At 29.3% G+C, this 22,381-nt stretch overlaps 2 protein-coding genes across 3 annotated transcripts; one reads left to right on the forward strand and one right to left on the reverse strand.

Moving 5' to 3' along the window:
* Nucleotides 1-380: 380 nt before the first annotated feature.
* Nucleotides 381-7,897, reverse strand: LOC123204624 (probable acyl-activating enzyme 17, peroxisomal). 2 transcript variants are annotated; one of them, XM_044621389.1, is made up of 14 exons: nt 7,370-7,884; nt 6,803-6,932; nt 6,431-6,690; nt 5,697-5,901; nt 4,905-4,945; nt 4,679-4,804; nt 4,032-4,105; nt 3,344-3,564; nt 2,888-2,982; nt 2,440-2,656; nt 2,061-2,186; nt 1,874-1,972; nt 858-1,070; nt 381-763 (listed from the first exon to the last, which is right to left on the reverse strand). In XM_044621389.1, exons 1-14 carry the CDS (start codon nt 7,627-7,629, stop codon nt 617-619), a joined length of 2,214 nt encoding a protein of 737 aa, XP_044477324.1. In that variant the 5' UTR covers nt 7,630-7,884; the 3' UTR covers nt 381-616. The 2 variants fall into 2 exon arrangements, 1 of the variants encoding a protein (XP_044477324.1); XR_006499592.1 differs by lacking the exon at nt 381-763 and having other exon boundaries at nt 880-1,070; nt 1,874-1,964; nt 7,370-7,897.
* Nucleotides 7,898-11,677: 3,780 nt separating this feature from the next.
* LOC123204867 (ethylene-responsive transcription factor RAP2-2-like) lies at nt 11,678-12,529 on the forward strand. The gene has a single exon (XM_044621671.1). The coding sequence runs from the start codon at nt 11,789-11,791 to the stop codon at nt 12,431-12,433; it is 645 nt and encodes a 214-aa protein (XP_044477606.1). The 5' UTR covers nt 11,678-11,788; the 3' UTR covers nt 12,434-12,529.
* Nucleotides 12,530-22,381: the final 9,852 nt, after the last annotated feature.

The following is a 22,381-nucleotide window of genomic DNA, read 5'->3' on the forward strand; positions in this document are numbered from 1 at the left end:
TTTTATCCAAATAATATTCAAAATTTATTATTTGAACCAAATTGAACCACAAATTTGAACTATGAATTTAAACTAATTCAAATTGAATCAAACCAAGAATTCAACTACTTATTCAAGCTAGGAATTCCAACCGAGCACCACTTAACTCGAATTCGATTCTATTTAAAAAATAAATCAAATCTTTTATTCGAATTTAAACCAAACAAATTTAAATCGAGTTAAATTAAACTAAATTGGCTTGAATCATATCAGGCCTACTTTTAAGTCAAATCAATCTTAAACACTTTCTAGCGTAGCCAAACACACGTTAATCTAGGTTTAAGCTCAATTCGATTTGAATTCACATCTTAACCCATATGATGCATTTTTTGGTCAATTCATTGCTGTCCAAAAGTGGAATTGTATTTAAATAACGAGGATTTAGCGTTTTAAAGCATTGTATCTTTCCTTCAACACAACAATGGCTGACACAAAAATTACTGCACCTTATGGATCAAAACATCAATTTCTCAAACATACCAAAGCATCTGCAAACTGATACATGAATGTGTGTATGGGAGTGGACAAAACTATGGTTTCGATTTTGACATGTCGATCAGTGGAGAGCTTCAAATTTTCAGCTCATGCTTGCTGCTGCTTCTTTTTGCAAGGATCCATTCATCACAGTAGAATTTTTGTCGGCAAGTTGCTTCCTCAGGACCCTTCTCATAACCTTATTTGTCGCGGTCCTCGGAAGAGACGGAAAGGGAACTACATCAGAGACCTGTGCATGTAAAATTTAGCAGCCAGTTAAACGTTTGATTCTGCAACACTTAATCCTTAGCAGATGAGAATGGCAGTAGAGCTGAACTCGTTACCTTGAACAACGGATTTAGTTTCTTCTGCACTGCCGCATTGAAAGACGCCCTCAATTGATTCAAGTCCGATGGTGCGTTACTTGAATCTTTGAAAACAACGGCAATTATGAGTTGCTCAGGACCTCCGGTTGGTGGTGGTACCCCAATGGCAGCTGTTTCAAGGATGTCACCATCAGCTGTATTACAGATCCGCTCGATCTCAACTGAGCTAACCTGTCAAATGGAACAATACATGTTTGAGCAGACGTACGCATACTTCTACTAACCTTGATCATAAAAGTATTTCTATAAAGTCAACTCTGATAAACCAGAGTTCGAGAACTAATTGCTGAGATTTGAGAGTCCAAACCATATAAACCTCACACCATAAGCTCATCCGATATGAGATCCAAATCTCATATCTTGTACTTAAAATTCTAATATATTACTATACTCCATAGCCCCAACGCCCAAACGAATTGGCTCCCTAGGCAATGCCGATATCACCACACACCATAAAGCCATCCAATGTGAGATCTAAATGTTATATCTTGCACTTATAATCCTAACATATCACCATGTTTTGCAAGTCCCGTGCCCAAGTAAGTTGACTCCCTAGGCAATGCCGTTATCACCACTCGATGACTTTAATATCAAATGATATGAGCTTTAAGAGAATCACACCTCGAAAACTACTATTAAGATTGGAATACCCAATGTCATATAAATCCTACATTGAAAAATTTTACTTTCTGATGTGGGATCAAAGTCATATAACTTGTATTTGGGACCCTAACACATAGCATGGTTTTAGCATATCACAAAATTAGTCACGCAGAATTAGAACACATTCACACCCTCAAAGAGATTTAAAGGTGGTTCAAGCTCAAGTACTTGTTTACATATTTCTTTTCCTTTTAGTTATCCACTGTTATACTGGAGAGTAGTTGATAGGGTATGACATGGAGTAACTATGTTGGCTTCCTGGGCACAAATTACACTCTTATATTTGTGAGCTATAATTTCAATGTCATTACCTTTATGCCCCCAAGATTCATGGTATCATCTGCACGGCCATGAGCACGATAATATCCTCTAGGAGTGCGCTCAAAAACATCCCCGTGCCTTCTGAGAATCTATACAATTCAAATCAAGTATAGAAATTTGGGTTGACAACCCCAACAATACACAAGAATGAAGGTGGAAAGGAAGTTTTGTAATAACCTGTCCATTCCAAGAAGGCATTCCATTAAAGTACACATCATAGTGATCAGAGTTCAGCAGTTTACTTGAAGCACCAAACATGAGCGGACCAAGCGCCAACTCACCCATCCCTGGTAAATTTTGAGGCTGGATTTGAAAAATTAAGAAATTAATCTGAATGCTGTATATATTTAAAGAAACGGAAAATATTTACCAGAGGAGAAAAAAAACTGATATCCAATAAAAAGATTTTTGCTCACTTATAGATAATGATTAGATAAATCTATCAATAATAGAAAGATTCGGTCGATAAAGAAGGGGTTTGAATTACAACTCTTGCTTCAATGCAATGATCATCAATTTTGTCTAGTATGTTAAAATAAAGTTCACTGGTGCTTACAATAGGAAAACCGTCATCCCCAAGAATAAACAACTTGCAGCCCATAGCCGGAGTACTAAAAGCAGCCAGTGATTGAGCCTGCAGAAATGATCCAGAAACAAATCCACCACCAATCTCTGTACCACCACAATACTCAATGACAGGTTTGTAATAAGCTCTCCCCATCAGCCATAAGTACTCATCTACATTTGAAGCTTCTCCGGTGGAGGCAAAGCACCTACCAGTTTCCAAATAATCAATAGAGCAAGAAAAAATCAATTACAGAAGCATCAACAACGGTACCTACACAACTGACTTTTAATAAACAAATCACATGCATGATAAATACATACAGCAAGGATAATATATATATATATATATATATATATATATATATATATATATATATATATATATATATATATATATTGAATAATAAACAAGATCATAAGTATGATCCAGGACTTACCTAATGGCAGACCAATCATAGCCAGCTACAGAATCTGCACTTTTCCATGCCCGAACAATACTTGGGATAACACCAAGCATTGTTACTTTAGCATCCTAGAGAAATTGCAGAAATTAAACTTTAATTTATAAAATTGCAAATGTCTACATATAAAATATTGAGTAATGTTATATGTACACATTTTTGGTACATAACTTGGGTACACAAATGATGTATCATCATGTAATTGAATGTTATTTTATCTTTAATTCAAAATTATCCAATCACACGATGACACATCATCTGTGTACTCAAATTATGTACTAATGCATAGTTTTATTGTAAAATATTTGACACAATATAGAAAGGTTACTGTGGTAGCCATTTCATTTCTAAAAGGTTCACTTCAAAATAATTATTCAAAGAAACTCAAAAACAGGACAGAAACAGCATTCTAATGTGAACACGGTACCCTACCTGTACAAACTTAGCAAAGCCAGACCCAAGTGGGGATCCATTATATAAAGCTATTGAAGCTCCATTTAACAATGCCGCATATACCAACCAAGGACCCATCATCCAACCCAAGTTAGTTGGCCAAGCCACAATATCCCCTTTACGGATATCCATGTGGCACCATGCATCTGCTGCAGCTTTCAAAGGAGTTGCATTGGTCCATGGAATTGCTTTTGGTTCCCCTATAACAGAAAACAAGCTCAGACTCAGTCAGACCTTAACTAGTTTTAAATGCAACTTCAGTTAATAAGATTTAAAATTAATCCAATACAATTCTCAAACTTGTGAAGTTAATTGTACAGTTATCCAAGCAATAGTATTCAATTGTATAGCATTCATTCTTATAGGCATTTAGTCACTTATGGTTACAACAGTAATGTATTTACCACTTTTTTTTTTTTCATTTACAAAGCCTCTAGATTTTCGTGACATGTCCAAAGTATTAATTATTATAATGTTACAGCACAACAAAAACTAGTAGTTTTGGGAGGGAAAAAACTACAGGAATCCAGTACACTTTAAGCAGGATGATGTCGGAAACCATATATATAACTAAAAATTGACTAGTTTGTACTCCAGAAGGAAGTACCACTTTTCTACGTGATGAAATCATTCAAGAAAGCTCTATGATGTTTATTTTTTTAGATACCTGTGGTTCCAGATGAGAACAGGATGTTTGTGAATGCGTCTACCGGTAATTCAACAGCTGCAAATTCACATTCTCTGCAGGTTTGATGTAAAAGATGGACAGATAAAACACCAGCTTCAGAGTTTCACCAATATTTATTATTTTTCGGACATGAAAAGATATTTAATCAAGTAACTTTGAGAACAACAAATGGGTCAATGAAGAAATTTCAAGCATAAGGTGTTAGGATGTAATATTTTAACAATAATCAATTCATCCATGAATCAGAATGGGGACAGGAACTACGCATGGTTGCCTCGTATATTATATTTCTATGTGTGATTTTCCTGCATGACTTATTCCATTTTACCCTTTTTTTTTAATTTTCCTATCAATCTCCAGATCCCATAAATCCTAAGGTTTCAAACTAGATTGTTCTCTTTATTCCTGTAGTTTACATCTCAGTAAATTTAGCTGAAATAGATCTGTAAGATGTTAAGCAAGGATGGTAAAAGCTATCAACAGTAGAATGCAAAGCTTCAAAACATGGTAAAATCATTCCCATGTAGCCTTTATGAAAATAAGCAGAAATGGCAAGAAAAGACCATAGATAAACAGGCACAGAAATAAAAAAGGTAGCGTAGATAAATGAAAAGGAAGCTCCATACTTAAAATTTCTGACTTTTCCCAGAAAATCAGGCCAAGAAATGTCACCATCACGCAATTTCACGCTGAGATCAAGGCCTCTGGCAGGAATAACAATAGCCATTGGTGCTTGGGCATCCACAATTCTACTGCAGAACCAAAGCTAAACTATGAGAGCAAGTAGAATAAGAAACATAAGGGGGAAAAAGACAATTCAATAATATGGGCTAGAGAGTTCAAAAACTTTACCTAAACAATGGTATACTTTTGTCACCGCGAAGGATTACATCCTGGCAAGAAAAGATAATATAAAACAAATGATTTCAGATAAATGAAGATCAGATTTGCCTGTAAAAACTCGATGTGTGCCCTCTATCCCATAAAAATAAATGTCAAACTATATTTGATGACCTACATGTTAAACCACAAAAAGATGCTTTTTTTTTACATTTAAAACCTTCTTGGTCTATATTAAAAAAAAAAAAAATTCCTACGTCCCTCACTATCTCTTACAGGCCTCTGTTCCCTGATAGAAGAACAAGAAAACAATTACTCTATAAGTTAAAGCCTCAGTAATTGGTCCCCTTACCCAATTCAGTATAACAGATTACTTCAGCATTCAAAACTACTCACTTCAACATTGAGGTACAAGTTTTGAGCGTAGTTCCAATGTTTCAGTTTAACTCTTCTTTTATTTTAATTTTTGAAAAAAAATACATAATCATGATAATCACTGCACTAAAAGAAATGCTGACTTTATGTCAAAGAGAGTTTTAACTTATAAGTGACAGATGGTAAAATTATGATTTATTCCCTGTGTATCTATCAGACCATTATACACTAAAGCATAAATAAATAAAATTTATAGCTTAGAGATCATTAAAATAAGAAAACCAGGTGAAAGTGGAAAGCAAGCATTAAAACTTTATAAGATACAGCCTTCACCAAAAGAAAGATATAAATACCAACAAGCTCAGAGACATCTATGAAACAATCCAAGGTAGAGATTCTATGGCCCTTCAACAGGAAAAGCATTATAACCTGAGTAAATATGGCTTTTGCCTCAGATATTTTAAGTCTTGTTGATATTTCAAGTGCGGCAAAACTATCAGCAATGGATACAACAATGTATCCTGCCAGAACAATAGCTAGGTAGATAACCACAGCATTGACATTCATTGGCATATCAATTGCAATTCCAGATCCCCTCTTCAAGCCCAGGGCACTAAGTGCATATGCAACTAACCTACAACATAGAGTGGCAACAAATTTGGGGTTATATAAGAGGTGTTAAAACTTTGATTGTAAAAAATATTTAAAACATCATGTAACCTCATCTTGCTACTTAAATTCAATAGTTTCCATTAGAACACAATACACTATGCTTATGCAGCTTTTATAAAGCACAATCACTGCAAGAAATGGAAAAAAACTACATTATCTTCTTTGGCCAACCGAAATTCAAATTGTAACCTAATATAGGCAACTCTGGGAGGTACCAAGTCCTCTGTGGACCAACTATTTATTTGACAAAAGTGACCAATAGCTTGCTACTTGAAGGGCAGCAGCAAAGATAACTACTGTTCAACCTGCTGATTGCACCAAAAATCATTTATTCATGTATGTATCATGACAGCCAGGAAAAAAACCCTCAGATACATTTTCTTTAAATTTCCACAATCTACCCAGCAATTAATAATTTTATCATGAAATATATATAAATTTAATACACAGACAAAACTTCTTACTGAGGTTATAGAGGAAAAGTAGCATACCAAACTTCTGCACGTAATTCCTTGAGTGACATGCTCTTTACAGGCAAATTGTCATCTCCTTCATCACGCCATCTTATCACAATGTCATCCAAACTTCTATCATTTTTTAAACTAAGGCAATTTTCTGCAGGATTCAAATATGCTCCAGGAAGCCATTGCCCACCTGGGTTTGACACCCCATTTGCATTCTCACATAAAATACACTGTGGAGGTACTGAAAATGAAATATTCATTTCATCCAGAACAGTTTTCCAATACACCTAAAAAGTAAAGAGACAAGAAACCATAGTTGCATGAAAAAAATCACAGTACAAACAAAGCACAAGGCATAAAAACAATAAAAATGCCGCCTATAAAGTTATAGCAATATACCTCCGGGTTTGAGACTGAAAATTCCAGAAAATCAGAAAAACTCGATATGGGATCCTTGTATCTTGACCCCAAAAATTCTTTTCCACGCCTCTCTAATAACTGCCCAACATTTGTTAAATTTGCAGCTTCCCTACCCATACAACAAGCAATAAATTGAATACTTATATCCAACCATGTCTTTACATTACATTTCAGAGAAGATTCTACCCTCCAAGATTCTCAAAAACACAAGAATGACGCTACATTAATGCAATTGTTTATACATTATAGATTGTATAAGTCTATCAAAAAAGTTATATTGATGCATCGAATTTTGCAATGGCATGTAGAAAAAATGCATCAAGACATCTTTTGTAAGTACTACAGCAAAAGACTTCAAAAAGAAAATGGCCTTTAATTGAAAGTAGAAAGGAAAAAAAAAACACTAAATAGCATTTAGTAAATTTACCGGTACACAGTTAGTAAAAAGAGCAACGACTGACAGAAATTAAACCGAAAATAAAAATCATCGCAATATTTTATCAGCGTACAACTAAAGTTAAAGCTAAGAGAATGGAGTATAATTACGGATGGGGCAGCCAAGCAGGTGGGTCAGGTCCGAAGTCCTTGAAGCAACCATAGTAGAGCATCTGATGAAAAGCGAAAGGAAGGTCAGGATTAAGGACGTCCGTGCATATGTTCCGCCACGTGTCGGGCGTAGCAGCGCCGTGATTAACGACGATCTGGGTGAGCTTCTGGTAGAGTTGGTCAGCAAGTTCAGAAGGAATTCCCAGGGCTTCGATATCGCTGGTGTAGATGCCGTCAAGTGACTTGTAAGTGTGAGCCATTGCTGAAACTTGCTGTGTTCCTTTGTGTTTATCGTAAATTATGGAGAAGCTTTTATATCATCATCTGAGATTGAGCTGGAAAACTCAATCCTTCAATCAAGCAACTTTTTCACTGCCCTTGGCTTCCCCAATTTTGTATAGACTTTGATTCAATATTTTATTAATTTACTAGTTCTATTTTCCATAAATTCGGTCCTCCGTCTTAGTCTGTAAAACAGTAAAAGCCATGATGTTCCACAACATCCCCGTCAAGCTGATAAAGGCCAAAAGCAAAGGCCTTACTCCCTTACACCCTCCCAAAGTTTACATTTCTTATCCCAGATACCTTAGGTTTTTTAAAATTTAAATACTTGATTTAATATTATTTTTAAATTTGATTTTTAAAAAAAAAATATTATTATATTTTTTCCATTAATTAAAAATTAATAATTTTTTCTCTAACTTATTTTTAAAAAAATTTTATATTTTATCGTTAATAATAATTCATTTAAAGTTTAAAATATTGTACTTATATTTTCAAAAATTTATTCCTCTTTTTTTAATGACTCCCTTTAATACGTCATCAACTCAACCACTAATAAACTCTCTCCCTCTCCGGTGATTTTTGTCAAAACACGGAAATATGAAATTAGAAATATTTAAATGTCTTTTCTTAAAAATATACAAAACGGAAACGTGAAAAAATGTATAAATATCTAAGGGGCTCAAAAAGTAAGAAAGGAAAAGAACAATACTTTTGTTGACTGCACGACAACTGGCCAACTAATAAGCATATAATCACCATTGAAACATCTCCATCTTCAATTTTATTGATTCTGAAGCATGGCACTTGACTTGATTCTAAAGCTTCTTTGACAGGGAACCTGTACCTTGAAGATAAAAGTGAGACCATAAAAGAGGCTGAAAAATAAACCTTGTTATGAGCCCATTGTGTTATCTTTAGATGCAAATTTTAGTGTCTTTTAGGCCCACTGAAAGGGGCCCATTTGCATCTAATATCCTAAGTATATAAATAATGTTATGTGTATCTATTTTTGATATATAATTTTTATATATATATGATATATTATTATATGATTTAGTATTATTTTATTTCTAATTTAAAATCACTCAATTATATAATGATATATTATCTGTATATATAAACTGTGTATCAAAAGTGAGTACACATATTATCAATAAAACTATATATACGCATTTTTAAATATACAATTAATGTGTCATGATATAATTAGATGATTTTAAATTAAAAATAAAATAATATTTAATCACATGATTTTACGTCATCTATGTATCCAATTGTATACTAAAAATATATACACATAGCATTGTTCATATATTAGTGGATAGATGTTAAGTTCTAAACAAAAATTTTGATTATTTTTTAGATTATATAGCTCTTAGGAGAAGGATATTTACTATTAGAGTTAGGGCTGGATCCGAGCCGAGCCAGCTCGGCTCGGTCGAGCCCAAAACGAGCTTGGCTTAGCCGAGCTCGAGTTGGTTCGATAGAATTTTTTTAAAAATTTTTTATATAAAACGGCGTCGTTTTGATTAATATATATTAAAAACGACGTCATTTTGATAAGGGAAAACGAGCCGAGTCAAACGCGAACCCTAAACGAGTCGAGCTCAAGCAAAATTCGAGCCGCTCATATGTGAACCGAGCCGAGCTCGAGCTGGCTGCGAGCTCAGCTCGGCTCGAATCTAACCCTAGTTAGAGTGGATTTGATCTACGTTTAGTCAAACCTAAGGCCCGTTTTTACTCAAATAATGTTTAACTCAAACTCATTCGAACTGGTAAATAGTGTTAGGTTGTCAATAGAGGGTCGTTGATAGTATAAAGAATGTTATTGAAAAATGAACAATATCACCAATGAAATGAATATCGCTATTGAATGAATAAATAAATAAATCTTACGCTAAAGCTCTAACTTTGAACCACATTCTAAATTTGATTCGAGCCAACTTGAATTGGGATTAATAATTCTATTTTTGGTAAATTTAATCTCTCATTTTATATCCACCAGATTTTTTTTGTATTTATTTCATGAAACAAATCCTAAAAGAAGATGATCTTAAGAAGAATACTGTGAATGGTTTATGCATTTTTGTATTATCTCTTTTGAAAACAACGTAAAGTAATCCAAAACGTGCTTTTGTCTTTCTCCCACACACTAATCTTGGATTAAGTTAATTAATCACAACTTCTAATCACCAAAAGGCAAAGGCATTAATCCATAAATAGACAACAAAGACAGTGTTTAATTATTAAAACTTATCACAAATCGTCATCATCTCTATCTTGATAAAGAGATAAGATGACTTCATCTCGTCTTCATCAATGAAGACGAAATTATTTGTCTCTGTTGATATCATTTGTTGAAGAGGGAAACGGTTAGACTAAGGTAGAAATAATAACCATTGTTATCATCGTCATCAGAAATAAAAGAAAATCTCAAGGATTTAATTAGAAAAATTTACTTTTCAAAGTTGAGGGTATGAGTTGAAATGTGAGTTTTCAAAACCACAAGAAAAAATGAGATAAAATTATATATCTTTTAATATCATTGATAAAATAATGATTTTATCTTCAACCCTAATAGAAAATTTTAACAGCAGTTGATTTATAGATTGGTGTTTGAATTTTTGAAATATTATAAATATGTATTTATCTTTATACTAAAATTTGGACAGGAAATAATCCTTTAGCCTTTTTGAAAACTATATAAAGTAATCCAAAACGTGGTTTTGTCTTACTCCCATACACTAATCTTGGATTAAGTTAATTAATCATAACTTCGAATCATTAAAAGGCAAAGGCATTAACCCATAAACAGACAACAAAGACAAAAGAATTCCATTAAACAATAATTTCGAAAAGGATGTGATTTAGAAATGTTCTAAAAGTCCTAACAAAGACATCCATTAAGTGACAAATTCTTCTTAACATTAGGCAGAGAAGCAAAGCAATTGCGCCCAGTTGAAAAGAATAGTGGGGACCTGCTGTGTTCGCCATTATTATCAACCTTGAGCTGTGTTTTTTGTTCTTAGGCTCTCGGATTTATGCCAATCTCTGAGTATTAATTAGAAAAATAACACATGATTAAAGATGCTAATCGTCATCAGATGGTTGAAAAATTGTGCAATTGAATTTAAATGCTTTGTGATCTTCTAAAGATTCTCTGATTTGTGCAAGTGATTTAAGTATCAGCAATGGCTAGAACAAAACAAAACCAAAATTATATTGAAGAGTAATATTATTTGTTTTGATTTTGGATATATATATATATATATATATATATATATATATATATATATATATATATATATATATATATATATATATGAGAATTATTTTATTTTTAATTTAAAATTATTTAATTATATAATAATATATATAAATATTTATATATTTACATTTTTAAAATAAATACATATAATTTTATTAAATATTTATATGATAATGCTTTAATATTCATTTACAACCGATTTTGGATATTCATTTAGGCAAGTTACATCAATAATAAGACAAAACAAAAGCTAAATGTAATATTATGTGTATTTATTTTAAATACATAAATACATATACAATCATATATCTAAAATAGGAATATATAGTATTATTCTATTTAATATTACTAGTCACTTGATGAGATACATCAAATATGTATGTAAATTCAAAGTGAGTACGTATAATTTTATTGATAATAATAATATGACACTCAATAAAAGATAATAATATGTGTACACATTATCAAGTATATAATTCGATATCATCATGTGATTGAGTATTATTTTATCTTTAATTCAAAATTATTCGATCATATTATAACACATCATCAGTATTTTCAATTGTAAATTCAAAAATATATACACATTATTTTATTAATTTAATAAAATTATGTACACCCAATATTAGATATCTAATTAAATTTTTAATAATTTTATATTATATGATTTGAGAATCTTAAATTAAAGTTAAAATAATTTTCAATTATATAATAACGTTTCATTTATATATCTATCAACTCCTTTATCACTCAAATAGCTCTACCCTCTCCTGGTATTTATTTGCTCATAATTATTCAATATTGACTCAAGTACTGTGCTTCTCTCATCTTCTCTCTACACCGAAACCTTAACATTTCAGTCTCTCATGGACGCCTTAAAACTCTCATCTCAGTCTCAAAACCCTACTGAAAATGGAGAAAATAGAACCAGTACTACAAACAAAAGAAACACTAACAATGGAAGAAGATTCCTGGGGGTGAGACAAAGGCCCTCGGGGAGATGGGTTGCAGAAATCACGGACTCTTCACAGAAGCTGCGGCTATGGCTGGGGACTTTCGACAGGGCGGAAGACGCCGCCGTGGCCTACGACAGCGCCGCCAGAATCTTAAGAGGAAGAAACGCCAAAACTAATTTCGCATATCATCAAGGATTTTTTAATCATAATCATGAAGAAAATTGCAGAGTTTTGGGTAAAAATCCCAGGCTTTTTCAACTTCTTCAACATTCAGTCACAAAGAAGAATCATGCAAATTTGAAAAGCATATGTATAGATCAAAATATCTGCAACAAAGCTGAATCCTCCATGAATATCAACTTTGATGCCCTTGTTGAAGAAACCATATTTTGTTCTTCAACTCCATCAGATTATCATCATCATCATCATCATCAGGATGATAGAAATAAGATTTGTGGGTTGTCGTTTGGAAGCTCTAAAGTTCATTCTTCTGTAATCGTTGCTCCTTCGTTTAGTTCTAAATCTGCGTGTCAATCAAGAGAGGAAGAAAACTAAGATTAGTTGTTTCTCTACCTGTGATCTTCAATCAAATCCAGCAACATTTGATTGAAATAAAACTATATGTATAAATAAATTTTATTAATTTTTTTCGTATGAACTTATCATATAGTAGTTTTTGATTCAATAAAATTATATACATAAATTTATATACAAACAATAATATATTTTTATATAATTAGATATTATTTTATCTATTATTTAAACTCGATAAAATTATACACATAATTTTTGTATACAAACAACTATATATCCTCATATAATTGAATGATATTTTATTTTTAATTTTTAACTATCCAATTATATGATAACACATTATTATTTATATATAAAATTATGTACATAATACTACTCATTTAAATCTCTCTAATTACAATGATATATCATTATTTATACACAAAATTATGCATATAACACTACTTTTTATGATTAGATGATGTAATTATTTATTTTTTTCTTATTTTAAAATTACCCAATCAGATAATGTCACATCAAATAATATGAATAAATTTATATTTCTACACGTAGAATCACTCTAAATTTGGATTTGCCTTTAATTCAAAATTATTATGGTATAACCTTGTTAGCGACATATAATGTGAAGTTAATTGTCCTTATAATTAATTTTTTAATAAAATTATATATACATATCTTTAATATATAATTTAGGTTTATAAATAATATATTATTATATAAATAAATAATTTTAAATTAAAAATAGAATAGTATTTAATTATATAATAATATATTATAAATTATATAACAAAAATATATATAGCCATTATTTTTTATATATGCTAGCTATAATATACAATACATTGATTTTCAAGGAAAGAAAAATGGTAATTATAAGAGATATATTCAGCCCCCATCATATCTAGTTCAATTTTTGACACAATTCATGAATCTGACACGACAAACAAAATAAAGATATGATTAAGGGCTTTTTTTTTTTTATCAAATAATAGTAGGAGGGAAAATAATAATTTTATTATTTATTTATTTTGAAAAAAAAATTTACTTTTTAACATATTAGATTTAAATATTTTTTTAACCCATAAAGAATCTAAAACTTCAATGAACCCCCAAAATTTTTTGAAAACTCCATTTTACCGTTACCTTGCTCTTACTGTTGTTACGAGCTGTTGACCTCACCACCCTCTTTTTTTTATTGGAATTTTGTGTTGTCATTGCGACAGAGAGATGGTGGGAAGGGCTAACAAATCGTGTGACAAAATGGAGTGAAGATAGTTGTACAAGGGATAAGATGGATTGAATGATTGGTTGTGTGAAAAGGGTTTTTGTTCGTAATATTGTTATTTAATTTTTTAATTTTTAAAAATATTAATTTATTTAATAATTTTAAAAAATAAAATAGTGATTTTACTTTATAAGACTATGAGAGTAATTTTTTTATTAACAAAGTTTAATTTTAAATAGAAATTTTGTCATTTAAAGATAAAAAAAGTATTTTAGGTGGAATTTTTGTCATCTAAAAATAAAAATATATATTATCATTTTTTTTGTAAATATCGATCTATATCAGAATATATATCATATTATAAAATATATATTATATTATATAATACATTTATAATATCGTATTAATTTGATATATCTTTTTTATAAGTACCCAAATTTTTATAAGATATGTATATGTAGATTTTAATCATTAACAATTTTATATGTACCCAATTTTATTTTCAAATTGGATATCTAATAATTTTATTTAGGGTTAGATTCGAACCGAGCCAAACTCAAGCTCACTTGAGCTCGAGCTCAGCTCGGTTTACATATAGAGCTCAACTCAAGCTCGTGAAAATCAAACTCGAATTCGGTTTGATTCATTTTTCGTTATTAAAAGGACGTCATTTTAATACATATTAGTTAAAATAACATCTTTTTGTATCAAAATTTTTAATTAAAAAATTTGACGAGTAGCTCAAACTCGAACTCGTATAAGATTAACTCGTTTCGAGCTTATTCGAATCAAACTCAAATTCGAACAGACTCGATTCGAATCTACCCTTACTTTTATTGTTAACATTCTCTCTCTACACACTTGTTTTTATCATTAAATCAATCAGCCATTGCCACATGTGGCCTATTCCATCATATTATTATATTAATGAAGATTTTTATCAAAATTATCATATCTCTTTGGGGTCATCAAATGAGCTACCAGACAATTAATTGCTTATATTATTTCTTATTATTTGCTGCATTATTGAATCCATCCGAAAATGCCTCCACAATTTCAAGATAAAGCCAACCCAAGGATAAGCTCAAGATCAACAACCAATCAAATTATCTAATATGAAACGCATTTTTTATTATCCTTTTCGAATAGAATAATATTATATATATAATTTTATATATAAATAATATTATATAATCATCTAATTAAATAATTAAAAATTAAAAATAAATTAATATTCAACACAAAAAGACATATCATAGTTTATATATAAAATTATACACATAATTTTATTGTTTCGAAAATATTATAATTCCAAAGTACACCCTTTATTATATAAGATCTTAACCAAAAAATTAAAAGAATAATATTATACATATAAACAAATTATATAAATTTATTTATATAAATTGAGATAAAAACTTCTGTTTACATGATATGAGTATTTATATTTTTCTCGTTTCAAAATCACTTAACTAAATTTACCATATTTATATATATAAATTTATACAATTTGTTTATACATATAATATTACTTAAATTAAAAAAAATACAATACTACTTGAAACTATCAAACTAGCCCCTTTTTTATATGAAAAAATCGAATTTTGTTTTTTTGATTGTGCACCCTCTCAATTTTCTAGTAAAATACCCAAACTCTTAAATTTTCTTATTATAAAAATTAAACTTCCACCTCTTAAAGGGAGTAAACTTTTTGTGTTTTCTATAAAGATATCGAAGAAAAACAATTAAAATTATTTATTTTATTTTAAAAGTAATTTGATAAATTCGATAAAAAATAATAAAAATTTAATCAATTCAATTAGAAAATTTTGAAAGTTTAACTCCTACGATAACAAAAATTAAAAATTTACACTCTTCAATAAAAAGACAAAATTATGGTACAAATTTTAACCCAAACAAAACTATTTACACAAGTTTTGAGGCCCCAATTGAGAAGTGTTAATTTATTTTTAATTAAAAATCATTCATTTACATACTCACATATCATCTAAATACCAAACTGCGTACTCAAAAATTACACCCCAAAAAAAATGAAAGACTAAAATGAACAATTTACAAACAAAAACAAAAGAAAGAATATCCTCGAGATTATTAGCTCAGCAAAGGATTCTTTCTTTCCTTTTCCTTTGGAACAAACACTTTATTTGATTTGGTTTCTTTCTAAAATATTGGTACAAGGAATTTGATACCAGATTCCCACTACTACCACAAATCCAAATCAACCCATTGCAGCCCAGATTCTCAATACCAAAACAACTTACTCTGTAACTGTTATTTTCACCGTTATTTTGATGAAGTAATGACATGGACATGTTTCCCACTTGGAAACTATTTTCCCAGCTTTTTTTTTTTTTCTACTCCCATACAAAATTACAGCACTTTTGACCGGCTTCTTCTTCAAAGAAAATGACTTGTTAACGGCAGAGAATTTATTCCCCCATCATCCAAGCCTATGTGTAAATATGTCAGCAGCACAAAAAACTCTTTTCCAGTACAAAATGGGAAAATTCCCTTCTCCCCATTTTGTTTTTCTGCTTTAAAATACTAAAACCAGAGTTTATGTGATTGCAGGCATACACATATTGATGCAATCAATCATCTGTGTTTTGCTTGTGACAAAATGTGATTGGATATAAAAAGCACTAGAGTGCTTTTTTTCTCGAGAAGCATTTAATACCTACTGTTTCAGAATATGCTTTTTACAGCATAAAAGGTGCTTTTTTGGGAAAGCAATTAATAGGTAGAAAAACACAAATAAAAGCATTTTCATAGACTGTAAAACAACTAGTTAAAATGAAAAACATATAATTTGCAGTCAAATAGGAGGATAACATTGAAAATCAGATGGAAACTCCGGCAAGAATCAAGTATTAAAAGGATCGGTAAGCAATGGAGGAAAAACAGTGCAATAAGGTCTCATAAAAATTGAATTATCCAAACTTTAGTGCACAAAATTTAGGCCAATAAAAGAAGAGTCAAAAGTTACAGACTTGACTGAAAAGCAGAAACTTTGGCTGCAGCATAAAGCAAATCAATTCAAAACTTGAAACATTAAGGTTTTTTCTGTCAAAATATGACTGATGAAAAGTTTCATCACCATCTCTCTTTGTTCCTTTTGCAATTAACAAGAAAAATTGTGTCACATCAAATTTACATGACGAAATAACAAAATCTCTAATCACAACATTGATCAATAAATTTTGCAATAACATAAGCATTCATATATTTGTCATCAAAACTCATCAACATATACAAAATCACCACACAAGCTTAAACAAACCCCATCATTCATCTCTCATATTAGGTCCAGATTTCAACAAATCCTCAATAAAACATACAAATCTTGCTCCAACACGCAAAAGGATGTGAAGTTAAGAACTATTTCCAAATGCCAAGCCTCCTTTATTATAATTAGGTAAGAGGTAGTAGCTACAAAGTGTAAAAACATAAAAAAGGAAATCCTTAGACTTAGGGGATTTTAAAATAATATCGTGGATCTAAAGTGCACATTTAATGGAAAATGATGATAAGATAAAGATCAATGAACAGAAACAGTCCAAAAATTAGCTGCTGGTCCCCTACCACTGGTCAATAATAAGAGGCGCATTAGCCTCTAAGGTCTGCCCAACCACCATCAGCTCAATAATTAGCCTTAAAAAAGAATAAAGAAATCAAACAAATATCGTTCTTATTTACTTAGCCCTTGTCAATCAAACCCAAATCAAACAATATTTGTCTTTTTGCATAACATATCCTTCAAACGAATCAAACCCTCTTCCTACACTCAATTTCAGAACTAAATTTCATGCCAAACCCTTCAATCTATCATATTAATAAGATGAAATAACCCTCAATTAAACATCAAAATGAACAAGATATTCAGAACATGCAGTTTCTTGTACATAGTTTCTCAGCAAAAATTTACTCAAAATAGAACATGAAAGAAAACCAGATTAAAAAGAGAGAGAGAGAGAGAAGTAAATATGAAACAAAACAAGAACTTGAAAAGAGAAAACAAAAAACCAAGAAGAGTAAGCGCTGGATGCAGAGGTTTATCGATCGATTCATGAGTTATTTTCACAAGAAAATAACCAGGAAGAGATCGATGAACCGCTGCCTCCAGTGACTTCACCCTTGATAATCCGAATCTAAAAACACCAAATATGATACAAATAACTCAGATCTAAAGCCTCCAAACATTAACAAAAAAGAGATTAATACAACGGTTAGAAACAAATATAAAATGAAAAAAGAACATGCAAAAGTGAAGGGTATATCGAGAAATTTATATGGTTAGAAAGAGAAAGAAATGGTGAAAAAGAAATGGGTTTGAACCAGGCAAGGAGATGAGTCACCATTGCCATGCGTCCCTCTCTCTACCTCCACTTGACGGAGATAACTGATGATGAAGGAGAGAGAGAGAGTGCGACTTTTTTTTGGCTACAAAATAATTTTAACATTTACAAATTGATTCTGTGCATCATCACGTGATTTTTGAGTTTACAGTTTTAACCCCAATTGTAAACTTTAAGAAGTCCAATATTTTTAAAAAATTACAGAGTAATCCAAACGGTTTTTTCGAGTACGTGAAATATAGTTTTATAATTAATTTTTTTAATATTATTTGCTGTTTCGAAACACCAAAACTAGACATGTCAACCGAGTCTGGGATGATCGAGGTCCCCTTTTTTATTGGCATGGCCCTCGGGGCACAACTCACAAAATTGTCGATTGTGTCAAGAATCTTTAGATACAACTCATGGATCAACCTAATAAAAATTTATAATAATTAAAATAAAAATTTATGAGTAATATTGTGTATATATAGATGATATATTATTATGTGATTGAGTATTATTGTATCTTTAATTCAAAATCGTTCAATCATATAATTATACATAATTTATATATTCAAGTTATATATAAAAAAATATGTATATATAATTTTATTATTATCTTTTTCTTTTGATTTTTTGAAGAAAGAAAAATATTAAACACTAATTAAAGAAAATTAAACAACTAAAAGAAATTAAGGTGTTAGGTATCTGATTTGATGAAATTGATATATAGTTATTTTATAAGAGTTTATTAATTATTTATCCTTAGTTTCAAATTAAGTTAAATATTAATATATTTAATTATAATTATAATTTAATATACGAATTAGATTTCCCGATTAAGATTTTTTAAAATAAGAATTTTTATTATAAATACACGTAATTTTATTATATCATGTCTAAAGATGTCAATAGTCATATTGATTCGGTTTTGATGTGGCCCATTAGGCCTAAGGCCTGCACAGAACGGACTTTTAGACCAATCCCACCCACAAAATTATATAAGGCCACGATCCGACTCAATATATATATAGGACTAACCTATCAATTTTAATAAAAAATAATTTTTTATATTATAATTATTAATTAATTATGTAAACAGTAGCGGTTTGACCCATCCCGTAGGCTTTGTGTCTATGCCTAAGACCCGATTCGAAAAGTCTATGAGACATACTATAGTTTTGCATAAGACTTTATCATGTAAGACATTTTTACTAGACTTTGAGTCAATTCAACCTATTTGACACCTCCCATGTCATAAAAGGCACACTTATTAAGAGTTCCTTGATTCTCTTCAAGAAATGCCAAGATTTATTGCATTCCTATTTAGAAACCCTAACATTTTTTTACATAGGGTTGTATTTACATTTTTCAAAACGTTTAGGGAAACATGTAATTATCCACTTTTTAAGAAAAGGACAAAATTTTGGCTCAAAAACTGGTGGGCTTAAATAAAACAAAACTTGGCATCAAGCCAAAATAAATAATAATGTTTAGTCTAATCTAGATTAAGGTTTAAACCTAATGCAAATGATTAACTTTTAAATATATTAAATTTAATAAATAATAATTAAATTTTAATTTATAAAATAAATAATATTATATGTATTTATTTTGAGTATATAAATATATATATATTTTTTTATTCATATCATCGTATGATTAGATATTAGTTTATCTTTAATTCAAAACTATTTAATCATATAATGATATATATGAATGTATATATATTTATATACCCAAAATAGATATTCATAATTTTATTGTTATAAAATATATATAACCAATGTTTAAAAAAATTAATAAAATAAACATGAAAAACAAACTATACACATAAATGCTTATTCATGAAAATTTTTATCAAATATGGTTTTATATATATATATTCTAAAAAAATATAATTTAGGATTAAGTTTGATTTAAAATTTTTCTAAAAAATCCTCAAACATAAATCAATTTTTTAAAATTTATCGATTCAAACAAAATTGTAGGGGTGTTAAAAAATATCGAGGACTCAAACGAATCGAAAAAAAAAAAGATTTTTAAAAGGGGTTTGGATACTACAAAAATATAGAAAATTTGATTTAAGGTTTAGTTATCGGTTTTTCAATTTTTTAAAATCAATTAACTAAATCGAACTGATTTTATGAAAATTAAATAAGAAATTAATAAAATATTAAACTTATTTTTAAAAAAATTGAAAAATAAAATAAGATAATTCTTTGAAATTTGGTTTAACACAATTAACTGAAAATTTAGTTGGGTAAATTGATACTTTTAATTTGGTTTAAAATCAGTTAATCTTTAAATTAATTCGATTTTAGTTTATAATTTTCTCCTAATTGAAAATTTGGTTTAATTTAAAAAATTATCAAACTAATTCGGTTAACTAATTTTAAATACTTATACCAAATTATCTTAAAAACTAAATTAAATTATAATTTTTAAATTATTTAATTTAATTTTAAAATTTAACTGAATTATATATACCCATATTCAAGCCGTCATGATTTTTTTAACTTATTTTAAATTTAAGAATTATCTTTTTTTTTAAATATGACAAATTTTTTTTGAAATTAACCTAAAGACAAAAATACAAGTTTATGAAAAAGGGTTTTCATATAAAAGGTTTTTGGCTTTTTATATGATTGTTTGAATTTCTTGTCAATTAATTAATTAGCCTTTTCCTTTTTCCAATTTTTGTGAAAAAATTTAAACAAGCTTACAAGGATACGATGGACAAAATAAATTGTACACGTGTACGGTTAGTTTGGTATCATAATGATAGGCCAAAAGACTTGTTTCCACCCAAGTTTTCATACCCACCCTTGTATAAAAATTTTCTATTATAATTCAGAATAAAAATATTAAAAAAACTAAAAATTTATCATATTTTCTCTTCTTAGTTTAAAAATATAATAATTTTTACTTGACTTTTAGAATGAAAATAGAATAAATCAAATTAAAAAGAAAACACATACAAATCAATTTTTACTTGACTTTTCGAACGAAAATAGATGCAAAACCGTAAACTCGGAAAGCTAAATTACATCCTTTTAATAGTCGTTGTGTCACTATGATAGCCAAACTTAATATATCGCAATATATTTCTAAGGAAAACTCTTACAAATTTATAATTAAACGATGTGGGAAAAAAAAAAGTAAATTGAGACAAGAATCACAATAAAATCACACTATTAATAGTATTCGAGACAAAGATAACACCTTTATTACTATTAATTTTATGAGTAATATTATGTGTATACATATGATATATTATTATATGATATAGTGTTATTTTATTTTTTATTTAAAATCGTTTAATCATATAATTATATATTATCTATGTATTCAAACTATGTATCAAAAATATATATGCATAGTTTTATTGTTTTCTTTTCCTTTTGATTTTCGAAGAAAGAAAAATATTAAACACTAATCAAAGTAAATTAAACAACTAAAAGCAAATTAAAGTCTTACTTATCTGATTTGATGATCAGTGATTGGAAAAATTGATATATAGTTCTTTTATAAGAGTTTATTAATTATTTATCCAATTAGATATTAGTATATTTAATTACAATTATAATTCAATATATGAATAAGATTTCTCGATTAAAATTTTTTGAAATAAGAAATTTTATTATAAATACATGTAATTTTATTATATCATGTCTAGAGGTGTTGATAGTTACGTTGGTTCGGTTTCGATGTAGCCATCGAGTCTAAGGCCTACACAGAGTAAGCTTTCGAATCAGGTAGACCCACAAAATTTTATAAGGCTTACAACCTGACCCTATATATATATATATATATATATATATATATATATATATATGGGCCAACATATTAATTTTAATAAAAAATAATTTTTTATATTATAATTATTAATTAATTATTTTTTATTAATTATATAAACAGTAATAGGTCGAGTCATTTCACAGGTTTTGTGTCTAGGCCTAAAACCCAATTTGAAAAGTCTATGAGCTAGATTTGACATATTATAGTATTAGACCAAACTTTATCATGTTAAACTTTTTTATTAAGCTTTGAGTTAATCCAACTCATTTGACGCCTCTAATCATGTCATAAAGGGCGCACATATTAAGAGTTCCTTGATTCTCTTAAAGAAATGCCGAGGTTTATTGCATTCCTATTTAGAAACCCTAACATTTTTAGATAGGGGTGTATTTACATTTTTCAAAACGTTTTGGGGAACATGAAATTAACCACATAATCTTAAGTCCTGATTTTCTAACACAAGGGCTAAATTTAAGCTCAAACACTGGTGGGCCCAAATAAAAACAAAACTTGGCATCAACCCAAATTAAATAATAATGTTTAGTTTAATTTAGATTAAGGTTTTAACCTAATGCAAATAACTAA

Source organism: Mangifera indica, chromosome 20 (genome assembly GCF_011075055.1).
Source record: "Mangifera indica cultivar Alphonso chromosome 20, CATAS_Mindica_2.1, whole genome shotgun sequence".
Taxonomy (NCBI): domain Eukaryota; kingdom Viridiplantae; phylum Streptophyta; class Magnoliopsida; order Sapindales; family Anacardiaceae; genus Mangifera; species Mangifera indica.